Genomic DNA, 19,983 nt, shown 5'->3' with positions numbered 1-19,983 from the left:
CCACCCACGTAAAGGGGATGGCAGAGATCTGAGTCTGAGCAGGTTCTAGCTGGGGCTGCCAGGAGAAGAGTCACACAGCACTGACCCAGGACAGTGCAGTGCTTCTCTGCTTTCCCACTGCTTCTCCCAGGGCAAGTACCCACTGTGAGGTTCCCACCACACTTGGGAACTGGAGATGTGCAAAACCTCTTCCTTTCAATGTGGGAATGATACAGTCAAGTTTTTGCTGGCAGAACTGCCCCATCCAAGTGCTGTCCCCAGCACAGCAGGCAAGAAATCACACAAAGCAGCCACTGTTTGGAACAACATCCTGCTCATAACTTACCTCTTGCTTGTGGGATTTATCCTGCTGGTGAATCCCGTTAGAAGACCCAGAATTTCCAACAGTCTGCAATGGAGAACAGACAATTCTTACTGGAGAGGGACAAAGATCCTGGTGGTTTTGCTTACAACACCGAAATTTGGTAAAGTTGACATGTCCTTCCTTAGCTGCCCACTCCACACAAGGAAAGGAGGATACAAATATCCCAGCCCACTTTTGACAAGAAGCTTCCTGCCCTCTACACCCTGGCCCAATCCCCACCATTCCTCCCAGCTACAAAACATGCCCTGATTTCCTTACAGAAGAAACAGATCCACTTTTCACTCCCACCTCTTAAATCCCCAAAAGCAAACCCTCAGCCAAAGACAGTGTTAGCTGCAAAACATGGCACACTGAACATCCAGCACTGAAAAGGACATTTGCCACTTCCCATCTCCAGAGACAAGTCTGGCAGCCAGGACAGGTTGTTCTATCTTTAAAAAGCACAAGAACTTTTAAACATTTATAATGTTTCTTTAGCAGGGATAATATGGAGTCCTTCAGCTTCAAAATGACAGCACAGCCAGCACAAGCAAGAGAAGAAAGCTGCAGCCTGGAGTCCCAGCATTCCACTTGACACACAGCAATTACCACAGAAGCTAAAGCCACTCTGGAGGTACCAACAGGATTATGGTACATCTTGGACTGCCACAAACTTGTTGTCTGAGCCAGCAGAGCTTTCGGGGCTGCAGTTTTTACCTTGCACCCTCCTCCTGACCAACTCCCTGCGTGTGCCACTGCAATGCAAACATTGTTTGGTGTATCCAAAAGGGATTGTCATGGGGGGGAGAAGGCTTGATGCCCCCAGATTACCCACCACAGCATATCTGCACCTGCATCATGGAAAACAAGCTCTCAGCCCATTCTCTGTACTACCCTAAGGTGTCTGCTTGAATGCCAATTGTAACTCATTACTGCAAGAGAAAGACATTTTTCAGCTAAGTATTTAAGTGAGCAAGTATGAGAGGAGCACTGGTGCATCTGGGCTCTGAGAGTCACAGCCTGGTTGCAGAGCCAAGGGAAAATACAGCTAGAAGAGCAATCAAGGACAGGAAGCACAAAGCAGGTCACTTTGCAGGAGGAATCAGTCAGGGCTGAGACACCACACGTATGAGATGGAAAAGTCAAATGTTGAGAGTCAATTTACTTGTAGCCTTCACTTTCATAAAGAATGATGCAAGACAGAAAACAGAAGCAGTTTTCTTTTAGTCAGAAGAAACAAAGGGAGAGCAGAGGAAGTTGGGAAAAGAAACTGGAGTGGGAAAATTCACAGTCCACCAGCAAACCCCCACTGGACACAGAGGTGCCTCCAGGAACTGGTAAGAGCGGAAAACATTTTCCCAGGGTCACCTCCAAAGTTTCTGCCTATGGACTGCACAGAAATAAACCTCTCAAAGAAGAGGGATGGCAGAGAAACCTCAACTTTCCTGTTCTAAAGTGCCTGTACTGCAAGGCCGTGCAGCCACATGACACTGCACACACAAAGAACAGTTACTCACACTGCAACTTCCCCAAAACACCACGTTTAGCAACTGTTCTCCAGAGCACAGAGGGATCTGTGATTACCAGCTAGCAGGGATTTTACAGCATTAAGCTACACCTGACAGAGCAAGGCTCCAGCAGAGAGAAGGCGACCCAGCCGAGGCATCCCCCCAGAGCACAGGGCAACATCCCAGGGGATTGCTGAGGGCTGAGCGACCCCGGAGGTGGCTGCTGATGCTCTACCTGTGTTTTCTCAGAGGAGAGCCTCATGGCTTCCATGAGCTTCTCCATCTGGTGTCCCTGCTCCAGCGCGTTGCGCAGCACGTCCTCTGTGCTGACGAGTCGGTGCTGCAGCCGGATCACCTCCGACTCCGACGAGGGGTCGATCAGGGAGTATCGCCGCTGGTCCGTCACCGACTTCTCCTTGTCCTTGCACAGCAAAGGGAAAAAGAGGAGCACGTTAGATCAAAACCAGCAACTACAGAAACCCAAAGTACAAACCCACGTAACTCCCAGAGCCACGCTGCGATTTCAGCAGCAGGTGGGGGCCGAGCACAGCTCACGCCAAGGGCAACCAGCAGCAGCTCCAGTTCAAACCGGTTATTCACATTTCAACCACTGGAGGACACTGAAGTACACGGGAATTAGAGGACTTAGATCACAGAATGTGTAAAACACGTGGGGTAGCTCAAAGACCTTCGGTTTCTCCCACAGATTTTAGCCCTGTTTGGCCACGGATCTAAAACCTGTGGGAATAGAAAAACACTGGAGAAGGACATAGCAGTCTACAACTTCCTCACAAGGGAAAACTGAGGGGTAGGCACTGATCTTTGGTGACCAGTGACAGGACCCAAGGGAATGGTTGTGTCAGGAGGCTTAGAATCACAGAATATCCTGAGTTGCAAGGGACCCACGGGGAAGGTGGATATGAGGAAAGGGTTCTTCCCCCAGAGGCTGGTTGGGCACTGACCAGGTTCCCCAGGGCAGTGGTCACAGCACCAAGGTTGCCAGAGCTCAAGGAACATTTGGACAACACGCTCAGGGACAGGGTGGGATTGTTGGGTCATCTGTGCAGGGCCAGCAGTTGGACTCTATGATCCTTGTGGGTCCCTTCAAGCTCAGGACATTCTGTGATTCTATGACATATGGATATTTTTGCTGCTTAATGAGGTGCTGCTAAGCCAGGTCACTGCTCACAGGCACTGTCAAGGAAGCGCCCCATCAGATTGGGAAGCACAAAACAAGGCACAAAGACTTGGAGCAAGGTCTGAAAGGCTCAGCCCACCCTCCTCCCCAGCAGCACAGAGTCCTCCAGTCCCAGGTCAAGCCCAGGAGGGGGTTTGGTGCCCTCACCAGCACAACCAGTTTCTCTCGCAGCCCCTTGATGTCATCTTTGAGCTTCTGTTCCTTCAGCCTCCACTCGGCTTTGTGCACTTCCCGGCTGAGGTCACGCTCCGGCCCCGGCGAGTGCCGGTTTGCCTCCAGTAACAAGGCTCTGAGCTCGTTCAGGCTCCTGGAAGAAGCAGCACGAAGAGGTGAAAACATTTCCAGAGCCCACACACCACTGGAGTCCTGCTGTGCTCCCTCCCACCTTTCCAGCAGATTCAAAGACAGGTCAGTGAGCAAATCACCCCAACTCCCACTGCTTCGGGGCTCAGATCCCTTGTTGTCCCACTGTCCCAGCTTCAAGGAAACTGGGACCTGCACAGGGCACTGTTTCGGAGCAGGGCAGCTGCCAGCTTGGCTGGTTTATAGATGACTTCATTCAGCATCTACATGGGCACTGAGCTGTCTTGCAGCTCCTGGCAAGCAGTGACAGGGCAGTGCCTTTGAGAATTCACAGCCCCTAATTCTAACCAAATTCCCACATCAGCATCTCTAAAGAACAGGAAAACTGGGGGTTGGACTTCAACAATGTCTACATTCCTTCAGGTGGTCAATTAAGCACCCAGAATGAACTTGAACATACACAGAGCCCCTCTGTCTCCAGACCTGCACACTGACCTTTCCTTTTTGAGCAGCTCCTGGCTAATCAGGACCAGTTGCCCTGAAGCATCATGTGTTTTCTTGGTCAAGGCTTCCAGTTCCCCTTCCAGCCTCTTCTTTTCTTTGAACACTGAATCAGCCTTCTTTTCTGCTGTTTTGCATTTATTTTCCAAAGCTATGAGAAGCAGAGGATTTGGGGGAAGAAAGGTCACTTGGTCCTTTACTTACATTCCCACTTTTCGCCTTTTCCCAGTTCCCACCCCTAAGAGCACAGATGTGTTTAGTTCTGGATCTGACCCTAATTAAGGGGAGATCCTGGAAACAACACCCAGCTCCATTGACTTCTCTCTCTTTAGCTTTAGACATTCAGGGAACACAAACCCTCCCTCACAGGATACAGAATATTTCCTGCAGTGTTTGTGTTCAACTCCTGAATTAATTTTCACCAACATTATCCAGCAGCAATGGATAATGAAAGACCAGCAGCATCAGGTATTACACCAGCCCATTTCAGCACCTGGGCCCTTGTTCAACACCAGTAACAGAGGATGAGGAGGGAAACACCTCATTCCCACCAACACTGGATTAGGGAAACTTACCACTTACTTGGGCCCTTAGAGTTTCAGTCTGGGACACCAGGGATGACACCTCTTTGTCTCTTTTACTCAGCTTGTCTTGGAGGTCTGTGGGGAAATGAAAAGACAAAGATCAGAAGGCTGGAAAGTGCTTTGTGCAAATCAGGGAGGTGTTGACTGTATGGCACAGGGCATGGTGATGGTACCCTCTGTCAGCAGAGAAGCAGCAGGAGACGGATAATATGTGTTTCTCACTGCATCTCATCACCATCCAGGCATTTGGAGGTGGGATGCACAGCTGGGAAGTCATATCAAACAGGTTTAAGAAAACAACCACAAAGGAGGGGGGAAAAGGGGAATAAAACATTAATAAAAACCACCAAAAGGAACTTTCAGAACATTTATTTGTGTCACCTCCTACACTGGAAGGCAGAGATAGTTTCAAAAGACATGTTTTCTGGAACTAACGCATTTCCACACTCAGAGCTATAGATCTGAAGTCTGATGCTTTTGTGGTTTAAGTCTGACTTGGTTGTTTTCAGTACATCTATCTTTGGCTTATTCAGCATGGAAACAACACACATATGGGCTGAGTGATCATTTAGAGTAGTGGCTGCTGGACCAGCTAAGGTCTGCCATGACTAGGCAGGAATTACCTGTCAATCAGCAAACCGTTTGGTGCAGAAACCTAGAACAGTTTGGGTTGGAAGGGAACTTAAAGATCATCTTGTTCCAACTCCCTGTCACGGGCAGGGACACCTTCCACTAGCCCAGGTTGCTCCAAGCCCCGTCCAGCCTGACCTTGGACACTTCCAGGGATGGGCTATAGCATGTATGTGCTCTACATAAAACTGTACCTGCAAAGACAGATGAGGCTGATGGACAAAGCCTGGTTTGCACTGAGGGCAGATGGAAATAGGACAAAACATCTCTGTTTGAATCCACCACCAGCTGGAGGAACACTCAAACTGAACAAAGGTTCTATAAAGTGAAGTTTAAGCCAGTAAAAGTCCCCAGTAACCTCAGTTTAAACTGCTGCATCCTAACAGGGGCTGTCTGGGCCATCCAGCTCTGCTGCTGCTCAGACTCAGGGTTACAGATCACCTTCTGTGAGGGGGCTGAGTGCAGTTCAGTTTCAATTTCCTTCACACAAATTTTCTGAGTGCATAAAATTCCAAGTTTTGGTAAAAGGATGGATTTGATTTATCGTAAGCGTGATAAAAAGTAGCCCTCGTTATTTTAAGCTGGTCACATTAATATCTACCATTATCACTCCTCTCCTATGAACAAATGACATTTCAGGTCTGAATTTTACCTGCTGTAAGAATCAGTGATGAGATGGAAATGCACCCATTTCCCCAGATCTGTCTCCAACCCACAGCATCTGCATAGTGAGTGTGTAATAAAAATGAAAACTTCCCTCCCTGCATATACTCAGCCAGATGAGAAGGAAAAAACAAAGCCAGGCAACAAATGCCATCCAGCAAACTCTGAGAGATGAAATGACTTCCTAAGCCCCATCCATGCAGCTGTGCCTGCAAGAGCAGAGAGTCAGAGGAGGAAAAAGCACATAAGCTACTAGAACAGGGGTTTCCACATAAAAACTAGAGTTTCATACCTTCCATAGTCTGCTTCATCTTTATCTTTTCTTCTGAAATATCATTAGTTTCAATCATCTGAAATAAATGTAAGATATGAGATGTAAACCAACATTTTACCCAAAGATTTAAGGCAAAGTTAAGAACCACAAAGGCCCATCCAAAGCAGAGGGTATTCAATAACCAAGTAAGGATGTTTCACATCTTTCCCAAGAGGGAAATAAAGGGTTTAGAGGAGCCACTTGTCCTGTTGGGTACCACTGAGGTTAACCAGTACCATCTGAGAGTGCCCACACACAACAGGCAGCTGAGCACAACAGTGGGATTCACCCAGGAAGGAAGAGAGCTCAGGTTTTCCCCACAAGCTCTGAGTCCAGCTCTGCACACTCAGAGTTTGCACAGTGATGGAAGAGCTGCTCTCCCTCAGATCAGGCTCCTCTGGTCCATCACAGTGAATATTCAGATGCAAATGCTCTCCAGCACTCAGCTTGAGACCCACCAGTCAACGAGTTCCTCAGCTTCTGAAGGACTTAACTGTGCCCCAAGTTATAAACACATTGATAAAATAATTAGAGAATGAATACATCAATAAAAATAATAACAAGCAAATGCTGGTCCATATAGAGGATTCTGCCTTTCCCCCCTTTTCTATACTGCAAGGAAAAGCCAGAGGCCACAGAGCTCACAGTCAAGCTTTCCATGACATGAGGGGACTGAGAGCCCTGAGGTCAATCCCCAAAAGTCTGAGTGGGCTGTAGGACACAAACAGAAGCAGGAGCATCCCTGAAAGGGAAACCCATTTCCTGATGTACTTTTGGTACAGAAAAACTACTCAACTGCTCTTGGGAAGCACAGTTGTGGTTCTCACTTGAAGGTCTAGGAATGACCGTCACAAGACACGTTTGATGGTTTAAAATACTTGGTCAGTTAATACCATTGCAGTCACTTTAAATTAACATTTTAAAATAGAACTTGACCTGTGATCCTCAAAGGCTTTCACCCATGCATTTCTTCCCATATTCTCCTGATTTTAATCAACACACAGTTGAAATAATTACTTCAAGACTCCCTGGTTCTAATCCAGTATCAATATCCCCCAGAGCCCTCTCATTTATCTAAAGGGCTCTGGAAGGAGCCTCCAGCTTCTTCTTTTCCATTCATTCCTGTTTGAATTTCAGCTATAGCATGTGACATGTTGTAATAACAGCCCACTTTTCCCAGGGTCCTGACTCTACTTATTGTTCCCAACTGTCTTTACTAGATGAAACACACTGGAGCAACCCCTGAAACACCATCAGTGCTATAGATTCCTCCTTGGCTTTCTCTCCTGTCCTCAGTGTGCCCTTTTGCAAACTCTGACTTGGTCAACAGGAACTCATGGGCTTGACTTTGCTACCTGAAGGTGCAGTTGGTTTCAATGGGGCTGTTGGTGTTGGGAAATTAAACACAGGCATTGAATTCACTTCACTGGCAACTCTGTCTGGAACAGCAACTACATCACCAGTCAAATTTCAAGACAGCATTCTTAAAACATGCACATTTTACAGCTTATTTTCGTTTTCTGCATCTCCACAGGGACAAGGGGTAAATAGTTTTTTTTTTCTCATTTCTCATGCAGAATCCAAACACAAGTAGGGGCCTAGCCTTGAACCAGAAGTAGCAATCTCCCCCCTCACTCCAGTGCAGAACCAGCCACGTGTCCCTGTCCCATGCACAAAGGCAGGATAATGGCATCCTGTGGGACTATTAAAAAAAAGGATGACAAAGAGACAAAGGCCACAGAAAAATGACCTCTTCATATTATTACTACTCTTACTCCAGTCTTCTCTGGGAGGCTCAGGACTCATATTCAATCAGGCATTTTGTTTCCCCAGCCTGGTGCCATCCTGACCCTTGCCAGTAGCCCTTCCACTGCAATCCTCACATCAACATTTCCTTGTCTCCCATACATGCTGTGAAGTCTCCCAACTGCCTCTGCTGTGCTGCTGGCACCCCCCACCCCACCCCATCCCACAGCTCAGCCCCCTCACTGGGGCTCTTAAATCCTGCTCCAGGTGCTGAGAAAGCAATGTTGTCCTGTCTCAGGGCAACTGTTCATCCACCCTCTCCCTCCACCCACCCCAAAGGACACCAAGGCTGCTGCAGCTCCTTGGAGGAATAACCCTGTACTGTAGGAAAGATGCTTTTCCAGCTCAGAACGCTGCTTGCTCAGGATGAGAGCCCACCCTGACAAACCACAACCACCCTGCTCTGCTGCCACAGCACCCTCCAAGCCCAGGTGTGGCCCCACTTGCTTCTCCTGACTCGCATTTTTCCTAATTGTCCCACTGTACTGGATTTCAAGAGAGGGAAGACACCTTCAGCGTGGAGATAAAGTGCAGAAGGAGCACTGTCAGTGGAAGGAAAAAAACATCCAGGTATTTGAGCCTCAGAAAACTGCACAAGGTAGCAGCTGAGGGCTACTCCTAGGAAAAATTACCAACAGTGATGATAAACAAGCAAAACTACCCCAAAGTCATACATTTGCATGCTGAGAAGGGTGCAGGGCCTCCATGGACTGCAGCTTGTTCTCTAAGACAAGCACTTTTTCCTGCAATCTTTGGATCTCCTGCTTGCTCTGGGCTTCTGTTTTCTGTAATGTTTCATAGTCCAACATCTTCTTTTCGGCCAAAGAAATCTGCTCTTTCAAGAAAGCTATTGCTTCTGTCTGGTCTGTGTATTCACCATGAAGTTTCTCCAGTTCATGCACCCTCAGCTCAGCATCTCGACACTTGTCCTTCACATCCTGGAGCTCAAGAAGGTGCTGACTGCTTTTGGTTTCCAGTTGCATTTTCCAGTTGCTGTTGCTTTTTTCCACTTCATCCAAAGCCTCCTGCAGCTTCAGTTTGAGACTCTCTTTCTCCTTTACGTGCACAGCTGTCTCAATGTCGTGCTTTGCTTTCAGGTTCTCCAACTCAAGCTGGTGCTCCATCTTTATACTCTCCACCACTGCCTTCAGCTCCACGATTTCCTTGTGCTGGGTGTCAGGGCCTGAGTTCAGTGTGGCTTTCAGGTCCTCCAGAGACTTCTGGTGGTCAGAAGCCAACGTGTCCAACTTGGACTTCCAGTTGTCCATGAGCCCCATGTTCTCGTTAGTGGCTTGCTGAACTTTATGCTTTAGGTCAACGATTTCCTGTGAGTACTTCTCGTTGACAGACTTCAGCTTCTCCATCTCCTGCTGGTACTTCTTTAACGTCTTCTCATACTTCTCCTTCAGCTGGTTGCTCTCCTTCTGATGCTCCTTGTTGGCAGAGAGCAGCTGGTCCCGCAGCCGAAGAGCCTCCGACTGCAAGCCCAGGTTATGCTCAGGGCTCTCTGCTTGGTGAGAGCTCCTGAGGCACTGACGGAGCTCGTCCACCTCGCTGCGCCTGAGGCTCAGCTCCTCCTCCAGCTGCAGGATCCTGGACTTCTCTGCCACTGTTGTTAACTGCAACACAACAGAGAACACAAAGTCAGCGCCCGCCTCTCCCCACCGCGTCCTCCCCCTTTAGTAAGTGTGCTCCAGTGGAGGTAAATCCAAAGTACATCAGTCAAAATTCAAATAAACAGCAAAAGAACACCTGGCACCCTCCAACTTGAGCACAGTTTTGCACCAGGGTAACCAGCACCGATAACTCACAGTTATGTCTGTGCCAATTGCAATTTGTTTTTCTCTAATAGGAACCTCTCGTTTTCCACAGAAAAACATCTTGGAAATAACCATTGAAATTCGCTAGAGAGCAACGGTGGTTTATGAAAAATAATGTCCTGGAAGGGCATTATGTTTTCAGACCAGGCATCCTGCCAGATGATGCACAGAAGAGATGTGACTGCACATGCAGGAATATCGCAAGCATCAAAACCAGCATTAAGCATATCATGTTTCCTTTATTGCTCAGCAATCCTCAGCCTACAGACCTCTCTGCTGTAACAGAATTTGTTTACCCTGGTGTAAAAAGGAAAAGGGATTTTTACACATGAGTACTTGTTAGAGTTTATTAGCAAAGTCAAGATAACGTAGGAGGCTAGAGGATGCAAGACAATAAATCTGGCCATGGTGAACACTGAGCATAAGGGCTATGGATCAATATCTTAGGATCTGATTGTAACCTGGCAGGGCCAAACTACCTGTGAGTCACAGGGAGTTCAGGGTGCTGCAGCTGTGGATGGAGAAGAGATTTGACTTGACAAAATATGAGAAAAAAGCAGAAGAAACAAGGGAACCGAGCCAAAACCTAAGTGATGAATACCACTCCATTTCAATTGCTGTTTCCCCACCAACCATTGGCCCAGGAGGCTGGTGGTGGTTATTTTAGGAGGGCACAGGGGGGTTCAAACCAGCCAGACCTTTTGGAGTCCCTCATGTTTGTTTTTTCTACAGCTGTCAAACCCACTGGTGAGACACAAGCTCACTGCAGCAAGTTTGCTGCTTCCCACAACCACACCAGCATGAAAAAGCCCTTTCCAGATCTGTCTGCTTTTAGGATTCTTCTGGGCAGCCTGGTCCAAGGATCAGAGCAGGCCCTAACCAGTATGTGCTGTTGCAGATGGCAGCTCCCACAGCTGGCAGGGGGAGCAAAGGGAATGCTGATTGCAATGTCATTTCCTGCTGCAGCCTCGATGCAGAATGAATTGTGCAGGGTGCAGATATTATTGGGATATGTTAATTGAAAAATGAACTGTGAAGAGCTCATGTGTCAGATGGTGGCATGGGGCAGAGCAGCAAACCCAGTCTGAGAAACAAGTCCCCCCATGAGAAGCAAAGCTAGAAATCATATTGTACTACTATTCCCAGGAGAGAGAGCAAATAAAAACCAACCAACCAAACAAAACAAAAAAAAAATCAGCCAAAAATCAATCAACCCCATAAAAACCAAAAGAAAGAAACCCAAAAGCAAGGCATCATGAGCATCAACGCAGGGGCAAGCGCTGTTCTGCAGGCAGGGCAAGTGGGGGTCCATTACCCTGGTGTCCTCTAATTCTCTGAGGAGTTTTTCAGCCTGTGCCTTCTCAAACAGCAGGCTCTGCTCGAGCTCCCGTATTCGGGCATGCTCCAACTGCGTCTGAGTCTGGTCACACAGAGGGAAAAGAGAACAGTGGAGGTGGGAGGAGGGGAAGGGAGAGGGAGACAGAGAGAAAGAGAGGGAAAGAGAAGGCTGCAACATCATCTCCAGCGTACAAGACAAGGAAAGGCAGTTCACAACAGGAGGAGAATAAAGATCCAAACAAGGAGGAAAAATCCAACCAAATAGAAAATGGTCCCTAAGGGATTTTACATGGTACTTGTAGTGGCTTATTCACAGGAAAACTGAATATGTGATGGGAAAACATCCTTCTGCATTAGAAACCTGTTTCGGGGTTTTCCTGCAGCAGCTGGAGACACTTCCTAAAAAGCAAAGCTCCCACCAGTACAAGGCCTTTGCACCACACAGGGAATGCAAAGACCTTGCAATGATTCTCCGAATCTCTCCTCAAGAAGAATCACAAGGTAGGTTGAAAAGAGTTGGAAGTTCCCATCCTCTTTTTGCTCTGGAGTCTCTGTGACCCCTGCACTAAGTGAGAGAAAAAGAAGGTCATACTGTTCATGGAGTGTTGTAAAACCCCAAATACACTGCACTGAAGCAAATCGGGGAGACTGAGATACCAAACTGTCCTACAAATCAGTGCTTTGGGTTTGTATGGGGCTGCCAGGAATCTCAAACAGTGATTTTTGCACACCAAGACTTCACTAGCCTTGGCATAAGAAAACAACTATTTTGTTTTGGTTTGGGGTTTTTTGTTTTTATTTGTTTGGTTTTGTTGTTTTGTTGTTGTTGCTGTTTTGGGGTTTTGTTTGGTTTTTTTTGGCAAATGGTTAAACACAAGAAGTTTATGTAACCTGCCCAAATCCAGGGGCACTGACTTTGGGCTTTGCTTCAGTGCCCTTCACTTTTAAAGCAGAAGTACCACAAAGCTGCATTTGGTGACAAACTTCAGCACTCCACAATCACCACTGTAAAATATCATGTAAAATTTCCCCATAAATAAAAGAGGAGAGGAGACATGGGGAAATGCATGCAGACTCTGGCCTTCACATTTTTTTTTTTAGTTTACAAAACAAACATTTTTCTTTAAATTAAACTTAATCTACCAAATTAAAAAAGTCAATCTACCAAAAAGCAAACAAACCTGCTCAGAACCATTTTTTACCCCCGTTTTCTGCCCTTCATTTTCCATATAATTGCTTCTCCTTCTTTCTATTGGAACAAGTTTTAAGGATTTTCTGCCCTTCCCTACTGTAAAGCAGGTCTTAGCTGTGTACAAATGATGGCAACTGAAGTTTGCAAAAATCCACGTTTTAAGGCTTGAAAAATATCATTGCACATGTATTCATAGATGGTGAAGATCTCAACTTTGAGATATATTCAGGACTACTCCTTATTTTATGTGCTCTATTTGACTCCTGAAGGAGGGGAAAAGAGATGTGGATTCAAGAACCCAAATATCAAACCTCCAAATAATATCATTTAAGTGCAAAAGTTGGTTGAATGCATCCTAATAAGAAAAAGAAAATGTTTACTTAATTAAATAAAATTAACTCTGCTCTCTGCAAAGCTCAAAGATCCACATTTCAAGATAGAGGTTGCAGGTTTGATTTTACTTACAGGGATAAATATTCCATGGACATCAATGAATTAACAGCACATCAGAGTCTGGCTACCTGAAGAAGCTGACCTAGTACAAAACTCATCTCTGGACCTCCCAAAGAGATTCCAGAGTCCTGAGGTTGACACTCAAGTTCCCAGTCAAGCACACCTGATATTCTTGCTCAGTATCTATTAATCCTGCTGTTTTCCAAGTCTGGAAAAACATATTAAAATAGAGCCCCTCCAAAAAAAAAAATCAACAGGGAAGAAAGTTAGATCAACTGTTTTACAGCCCTTAACTTTTAGATTTGCATCAAATCCTGTGTTATTTTATGCAAGTTGGTTTGCCAACACTAGCCAGGACGAGTCAGAGCCTCAAATCCAAAGTTTTCCTGCACTTTGAGGAAGTTCAGATATGAATTTCAGACCTACTTGTAGCTATTAGCCTTAAATTACTGTTCACAAATTACAAACTGACTTCCCAGAGGCATCCAAGACATGCTGCAGGACCCAGGAGATGAGCATGACAGAGTTCCTTGATGAGGATAATATTTCCTATAAACTGTGGTTTTTTCCACCACAAAAAGCCTTTCCTGAAAGCTTTTCCTGTGTTTGTTTTTCATCTTCCAAAGCTCTTGAAAGCTTTTCCTGCATTTGTTTTTCATCTTCCAAAGCACCACAGCATCAGCATTGCCAACCTGGATCAAAAATGGGTTGAATTCATAACTTCATTTCAGGGCTAAATCCACAGCTGCTCTATCAGAGGTCCAAAACCTTGATCTGTATCACCAGGCCTCCAACAGATGGATTTCTTTGGTCAAAGAGCTCCCAAGGATGCTGCCTGCCATGCTCAACACCCAAGAGCCCTGAATTTGTTCAAAACCTACATATTATTGGGACAAACAGCAGGGATTCAGCCAAGCCTTCAGCAGAAACCCTGGATCCAGGGACCACAGAGAGAGAATCTGTTCTTACCATCATATCCGTCCCATCTGTTAAGTCAAGATAAACATTCCCCTCTGAATATTTGGAAGAGCTGCTGGTGTAAGGGGACCACAAGACCAGAGGAGGGAAGTCAACTGTCACTGGGTTTTGCTTTTGGTTCATTCAGCTCCAGAGAGGGATGCCAAGGGCTGTGCTTGCAGCCACTGCTTGACTTTGTTATGATTTTGCACAAAGAATATCAGGAACAGCCATTTCCCAGACAACACACTGCAGCATAAAGGAGCACTTACCCTCCTTTATTTCCAATAGGAGGCTTGGAGGTTTTTTTCCCCTCAAAGTTAATTACTTACTTCTGGAAATCCTAACTGCCTCCACAACAAAGCAGGAAGGTGAGATTTCGCTCTAGAGGGTCGCTCATTCAAATATGAGTATCCAAATTAGGCAGGACAGGATGTAAAAACTGACCACAGCCAAGCCCTCTGCCAATGCCTGTGCTGGCACCCATGTTGGACTCATGGAGAACATCCCAGTTCCCTGGATCACAGGAAATCAAGCTTTCCTAAGCTATTTGGTCTTTCATACAGACAAACATGGAAGTGAGGACAGGACTGTAAAGACTGGAAGCTTGGCCACATTCCCATGGCAAAATAATTCCTTCCCACCCAGGAAAATCAGATCTGTGACTGCAGGTCCCAGTCTGAGGATATGTCAAAGCAGCTTATCATCTTGCTAAGCATGATGGCTTTAAAACAAAAAAAGTACATCCAAATATACCTGGTGGTTAACCCTGGTCCCGTTGCCAGTTTTACACAGCCAGGTTTAAACACTTGGAGCTTCCACAGGGACAATTCACTGCTCTCAAAGGGAATGATGGATGGATCAACCACCTTTCTCTGAAACACTGGGGGAACCTGTCAGCTCAAGGGTCAATGGAAACCTGATTTTGCACCCACACACCGGGCAGAAACTGCACTTGCTGTGCTTTAGCAAAGGTCTGCTATCAGTGCAGTGCTGATTTACACCCTGTCAAACAGCTCCTTCAGCTTCTGGGTGAAGAGGAGAGGTTTGTGCCAAGAGGGTCAAAACCACAGCAACATATTCATTGCCTAGTTTTCCAATTTTCCTGGGCTTCTATTGCTATGATTGACAGCAAACAACAAGCACAGGGCCCTTGACATTTCTGGCTGTTACTAACCTGGCACTCTGGCTAAAGAGAAGGGAAATCCTCTTGATTTACATGTGGAGAGCAGGGCCTTGCTTTCACAGAGAGATTTTCTTTTCTTTTTTTCTCCCCTGGAAAAGCCTCCCACTCAAGGGCAAGCTCCCAACATCACTTCCAGCTTGCACAGTGCTCACTGCAACAGCCCTTCCCAATGACAGAGTGTCAGTCCTGGTGTCCAACCCCACACCTGTGGGCAGGGGACTCCACACAAGGATTCCTCAGGATACACAGCATTTCATCTGGAATTAAACAGCATCCAACCAGGAGATCATGTGTGCCCCACCAGCTGCTAAGAGCAGGACACTGCAGGGATAGGGACTGAGCAGTCAATTAATTTCTAGATGGAAAAACATATGTTGCAACGCATTCAGATAAAGATTTTAACATGACTTGGCAACTCGGGGTGACAGATTAATTCCAGGCAGCTCCCAGTGTGAGTAGTCATTTGGCAACACACCAAAGATCAATCCTCACAGTTTGCACCCTGGTGTTCACAGCAGGTCCAAAGCCATCCATTAAGTATTGTTTAGAGTGGAGCAAAAGGTGGCAGAGGTTACTCAAGAGAGGTCCCACATGCAGTTTCAGGTTTTGACCCCATAATTTGGTAACATCATTAGGAATTACCTCCAGATCCCCCTTTGTAATGGATTCTTCCTCCACACGGAACTGCAAGTCCTCCACTTTCCTGGGGAGAGGAAGAGACACAAAGAGCAATCAGGAACACCCAGACCAGCACCCTCTGTCTAAGCAGCCACACACATGGGCCTCTTCACTATGACCCTTACTCAAGTTTTATGGATTAGTGGGACAAGGCATCAATGGAGAGATCACTACAAACAAATGGAAAAGCTGCCCAAAAGCTACTGGTAAGATTTTTTGTGTTCTAGGAAAAAAAAAAACAAAAACCAACACCCAATGTTAAAAATCACGTCATGGTCTGCAGAACCAAAGTCTGAGAGGAGAGGGAGACAGACCACCTTTGGATACAAACAGCTCAGCAGAAACTGAGCTGCAAGATCCACGGAGCAGGACAAGCTTTCCACACAGTAAACATGGCCTTCTTGCAAGGTACATCCTCCCAGACACACACAGCTACTGTTCTCTGACACTGGGATCCTGAAAACATGCAAACCACAGCCAAGTGTCACTGCTTTATTTAAACCTTGTTGTCCTCCAGCTGAGCACTGGGCAATTCCTGTGCCAAATGCACGGGGTCCATACAAAGTATTCCAAGGGAACTGGAACCACTGACTCCTTGGCAGAGGGTGGGCAGTGCTTAATGCTTCCACAACGTGGAAACTGTGAGTTACCCTGGCAGAAAAGCCTTCCCCACAGACTGTACAGGCCAGTCATGGAGAAATGCACATAGAACCACAAGCACAAACACAGACATGCCGAGGACTCTTCTCTTTTGGAAGAGAGAATCCAGTAACAATACAAAATAATTCAATTTTCTGCTAAACTCAGCCCTCTTTGTTCTCTTTACTGATTAAAAAAAAGGCAATAATGAGGATGTTGAGCTGGTAGCCAGATGTAAGGACTCTGATTCTGTTACAGATAAAAATAGCTGTGAGTGTACATATCTAACTTCATAAACAAGCTTCCTTGTCTAAACCTCCTTCTAATTAGAGGAGGCATCTGTTGATATTTAGGGAAAAACTCAGCTGTCTTGGGTTAAAGGGCCTCCTGGAGCTGGGAAAGCGAGCTGCCTACCAGAAGAACAGGGAGACATGCACAAAAGAACAATTCATCCTCAGGAGGGGCATCAGTCAATTGAAATCAACACTGTTTTCAGTTATCTAATGCACAGAAATGTCTTTCTATTCCCACTGAAGAGTTTAATTATATATATGGAGAAATTGGACTCCATATATACAAGGACAAGCAGATCTTCGCTCTTATCCAGAGAGGAAATGCATCATCATATACACATGGATGGAGCCTCTGGGATGTGGGGAGAGGGTGAATCACACCACAGGAAGGCTGTACTCCAGTTTGGCTTCCCTTCCTCAGCAGGAATGTCCTCAAGATCAGCACATCACCAACAAAGGGGAGGAAGGGGTCTTTAGCAAAGCCAGGTTGTACAGAGCAGTCTGTGATGGCCCAGCCTGTACAGGCCTGTTTATGATCCAACACTTATTTTATACTCTATCCTCAGCCAGAACCACCTGTAACCTTTGTCACTGCCCATACACGACTCCACCTCCCTCACCACACTCCTCCTTTACCTCTTCTCCTCTTCCAGCTGGTTCAACAGCTCAATCTTCTCCTTCTGCATCCCATCCACCAAGGCTCGTGCTCGCTGGAGGTTTCCCTCTGCCTCTGTGACATACTGCAGCAAAAAAAGAGCCCAAGCACAAAAGTCACCAATGTTTGAAGTACAGGGTTGTTTAAAAAAAAGGATCAGAACAAGGGAACAGAGAGTTTTGATGATCTGTTTCAAAGGACACTGTGGTAAGAGGGCAGATTTTCCAAAGAACACAGGATGTGGGTATCAGGAAGACAAAAACTGCTCAGTCTCCAGCAGCTGTAAGTTTGGTCCACGCTTCAGTGCCCCTCTGACTTGAGCCCTTTGGAGAATCCAGCTCTGACTAGAGTTAAGAACTTGAAGCCTGAGCAGTTTTGAAAATCTAGTCACAGGTTATCCGGTCACAAAATAAGAAACATTTCAGATTGCTGTTAATTCATTTGTTACTGATAATTACTGGAAAACACTACACACAAGAAAGCCATCAGCTTGCAGTTGATTTCCAAACTTCTCCTGCATTTTGGACAGGCAGGTGTGACCCACCACACATATACAGTGCCATCCCTACTCCTAGGTAGCTGACTGGGCTTTACAAGCATAAGGAAGTCATTTAGGACACCAACAGTCACTCAAGATCCACACTGACAAACGCACAAGCAACTCCTCTCTTTAAGCATTCAAAGTGCATAAAATACCCTTTGTACAAATGCTCATTAAAAAAACCCCAAAACCACCTAATATGATCAGCCTGTTTTCCTTCCAGATCTCCTGACTTTATTAATATGATAAAAACATTTTCTCTGGCAGGAAAGCTGTGGCACATGAACTGAGTTGATGTTCTCAGCACCACAAAAATCACTGCAATGCAGTCACAGCCACAGCCAGACTGGGTAGCTGAGGGCAACAAATTTACTCTCCACTTGCATTTCAGCATTGAAATGTATTGATCCACCAGACACAAACTGTCTACTGCCTTTTAGCTGGCACAGCCCTTTTCCTGCTCCTGGCTCGGGGCAGAGTGAGCACATGTGACACTGGGAGAGTGGAGAAAGAGCCTCAGCTTAACTCATCACATCAAAATTAGAAATTCAGAGCCCAAGTTTCATGTACAGGGGTAATGTCACGACCTGAAACTTTCAGGGGATATCAAATACTCAGATATTTGAGAGCTAGTGATAAAGCCACATCACCTCCTACCTGTTCGTGCTGGGCCTTCATGATGGCAATCTCCTTCTCCACCTCACAGATGTGGCTGGTGGCTTTGGCCACCTCTGCCCGCTCCAGGTCACGTTCTGCCAGCAGCTGTTCAATGTGCTGCTGCTTCTCCTTCAGTGCCTCCTGCAGAGCTGTGGTGCCAGAGATTTTTCGGGCGTATCGAGAAGAGGTCTCTGTCAGCTGGAAAAAGAGTTAAAAAGAGACGGGGTAAAGCCATGTCCTCCCCAGCCCAGAATAGCTCAAGTCCCCTGTTAAATCTGCTCACCTAATGATCATTTATTCAGCTGTACAGAGCTGCAGTTGCAGCTCTGGACCACACAGGTGAGGTTAAGTCTGTGAAGCACCTGGACAATGCTCACAAAAGCTCAGCAGTTCCTCTGCACTGCAATGAAAGGACCATTTCCAAAAGTACAGGATGGAATTGGGTCAGGAAAGATTATCATGCATTGTATCATTTGCCTTCTTAAATACATTTTATCGGTGACCTGCACTGGTGAAGTCCCAAAAAGTGAGCTCAGTTGGGCAGAATAATCTCAACTGGAAACCAGATCCACTCCCCAGAGTGACACTGCACCCTCGTCCCCAGCCAAGTGGACTGCAGGTGCTCTGCAGCACATACTGTGACAGAGCCAGAGCTTTTAATAATATTGCTGCCTGCTCTGCTGTCCCCCTGCTTGAGCACCTGCCAAGGCCCCAGGCATGTGACCCAGGACAGTGTCACCCTCCAGTCACTGCAGGAGCTTTGCACAGCTGGTCACTGCAGAGCACACTGCTCACAACCCTGTGGGACTGAAGCAGTGGTCTTTTTCTGCAGGGATCCCTCATAAACCCGCTCTCGACAGCAGAGCCCAGACTATCACACTGCAAATCACATTTCAGTATCTTTAACAGTCACAGTCACTCCAGGTCTGTTACAACTCCTGTGTCCACGGAGGGAAACCATTTGTAAAGCGGGTAACAACATCCCACACTCCACTCCCCTCACCCCACTGAAGGAAGAGCTGCTGCAAGAAAACCCCAACCACTTTGTGGAGCCTGGTCACAGATGTGGATCGAGGCTGCCCAGTCCTTGGAAGGAGCCACTTACCAGCCCACTGCGGCTGGGCCTGCCCCCGACCGACGAGGCCACGGAGCTGACAGAGCTGATGGAGGAGCTGCTGGGGCTGTGGGTCAGGGCTGACACTCCCATGGCCATCCTCTTGCTCTTCTTTGCCTTGGCAGGGCTGGTGGATGGGAACCCAATCCGGATCACCTTGTGGATGGGAGCAAAGAGGCCAAACTTGGGAGGGCACTGAAAATACCTGGAACACAGGAGATGCACCAAGTCACGAGTGGCAGAGCATCCGTCTCGCCCAAGCCTTGCAGAATGGCACTGCCAAGCAGTACAAATCCCTCAGCTCATCTCTGGGTGCTTTGCTGTGACATTGTTTCCTGTGTGCAAGTGGTTGGATTATTTCCCCTTTCCTGTACTTGCTGTACTGGCAATCTCCTTGTTTTCATTTGTGGTGCTTTAGCAGGGAATCCTGAGATAATTGCCACGCACTAGTTGCTGTGCACTTTGATGAGATGCCAGGAAAGACCCATCTGGTAGCCTGGAGAGCACAAACATCCCAGAACATAAGCACAGCCAGAGCACTGCTCCCTTACAATCCAACCTTCCCAACAAACCAACCCTCCCAAAACCTGCATGTTCTCTCTACCCTGCTT

The 19,983-nt window shown here is 46.7% G+C and overlaps 1 protein-coding gene across 5 annotated transcripts in view; it reads right to left on the bottom strand.

The window, feature by feature from the left end:
• The window catches only part of CLIP2 (CAP-Gly domain containing linker protein 2), a 75,451-nt gene that overhangs the window by 4,253 nt on the left and 51,215 nt on the right, over positions 1-19,983 (bottom strand). For 3 of the 5 annotated variants that reach the window (XM_027664439.1, XM_027664437.1, XM_027664440.1), the window contains 12 exons: positions 19,364-19,577; positions 18,259-18,456; positions 17,042-17,145; positions 15,438-15,498; positions 10,985-11,089; positions 8,524-9,468; positions 6,023-6,080; positions 4,429-4,512; positions 3,848-4,004; positions 3,197-3,356; positions 2,087-2,272; positions 326-388 (listed from right to left, as the gene is read on the bottom strand). In XM_027664439.1, coding sequence (XP_027520240.1) covers positions 326-388; positions 2,087-2,272; positions 3,197-3,356; positions 3,848-4,004; positions 4,429-4,512; positions 6,023-6,080; positions 8,524-9,468; positions 10,985-11,089; positions 15,438-15,498; positions 17,042-17,145; positions 18,259-18,456; positions 19,364-19,577 — 2,335 coding nt within the window. The remainder of the gene's footprint in view (positions 1-325; positions 389-2,086; positions 2,273-3,196; positions 3,357-3,847; positions 4,005-4,428; positions 4,513-6,022; positions 6,081-8,523; positions 9,469-10,984; positions 11,090-15,437; positions 15,499-17,041; positions 17,146-18,258; positions 18,457-19,363; positions 19,578-19,983) is intronic. The other 2 variants (XM_027664441.1, XM_027664442.1) reach the window with 1 other exon arrangement.

Source organism: Corapipo altera, unplaced genomic scaffold, assembly GCF_003945725.1.
Source record: "Corapipo altera isolate COAL_440 unplaced genomic scaffold, ASM394572v1 181b, whole genome shotgun sequence".
Lineage (NCBI taxonomy): Eukaryota > Metazoa > Chordata > Aves > Passeriformes > Pipridae > Corapipo > Corapipo altera.
Note: the sequence above shows the minus strand (reverse complement) of the source record. Positions and strands in the feature narration are given on the sequence as shown.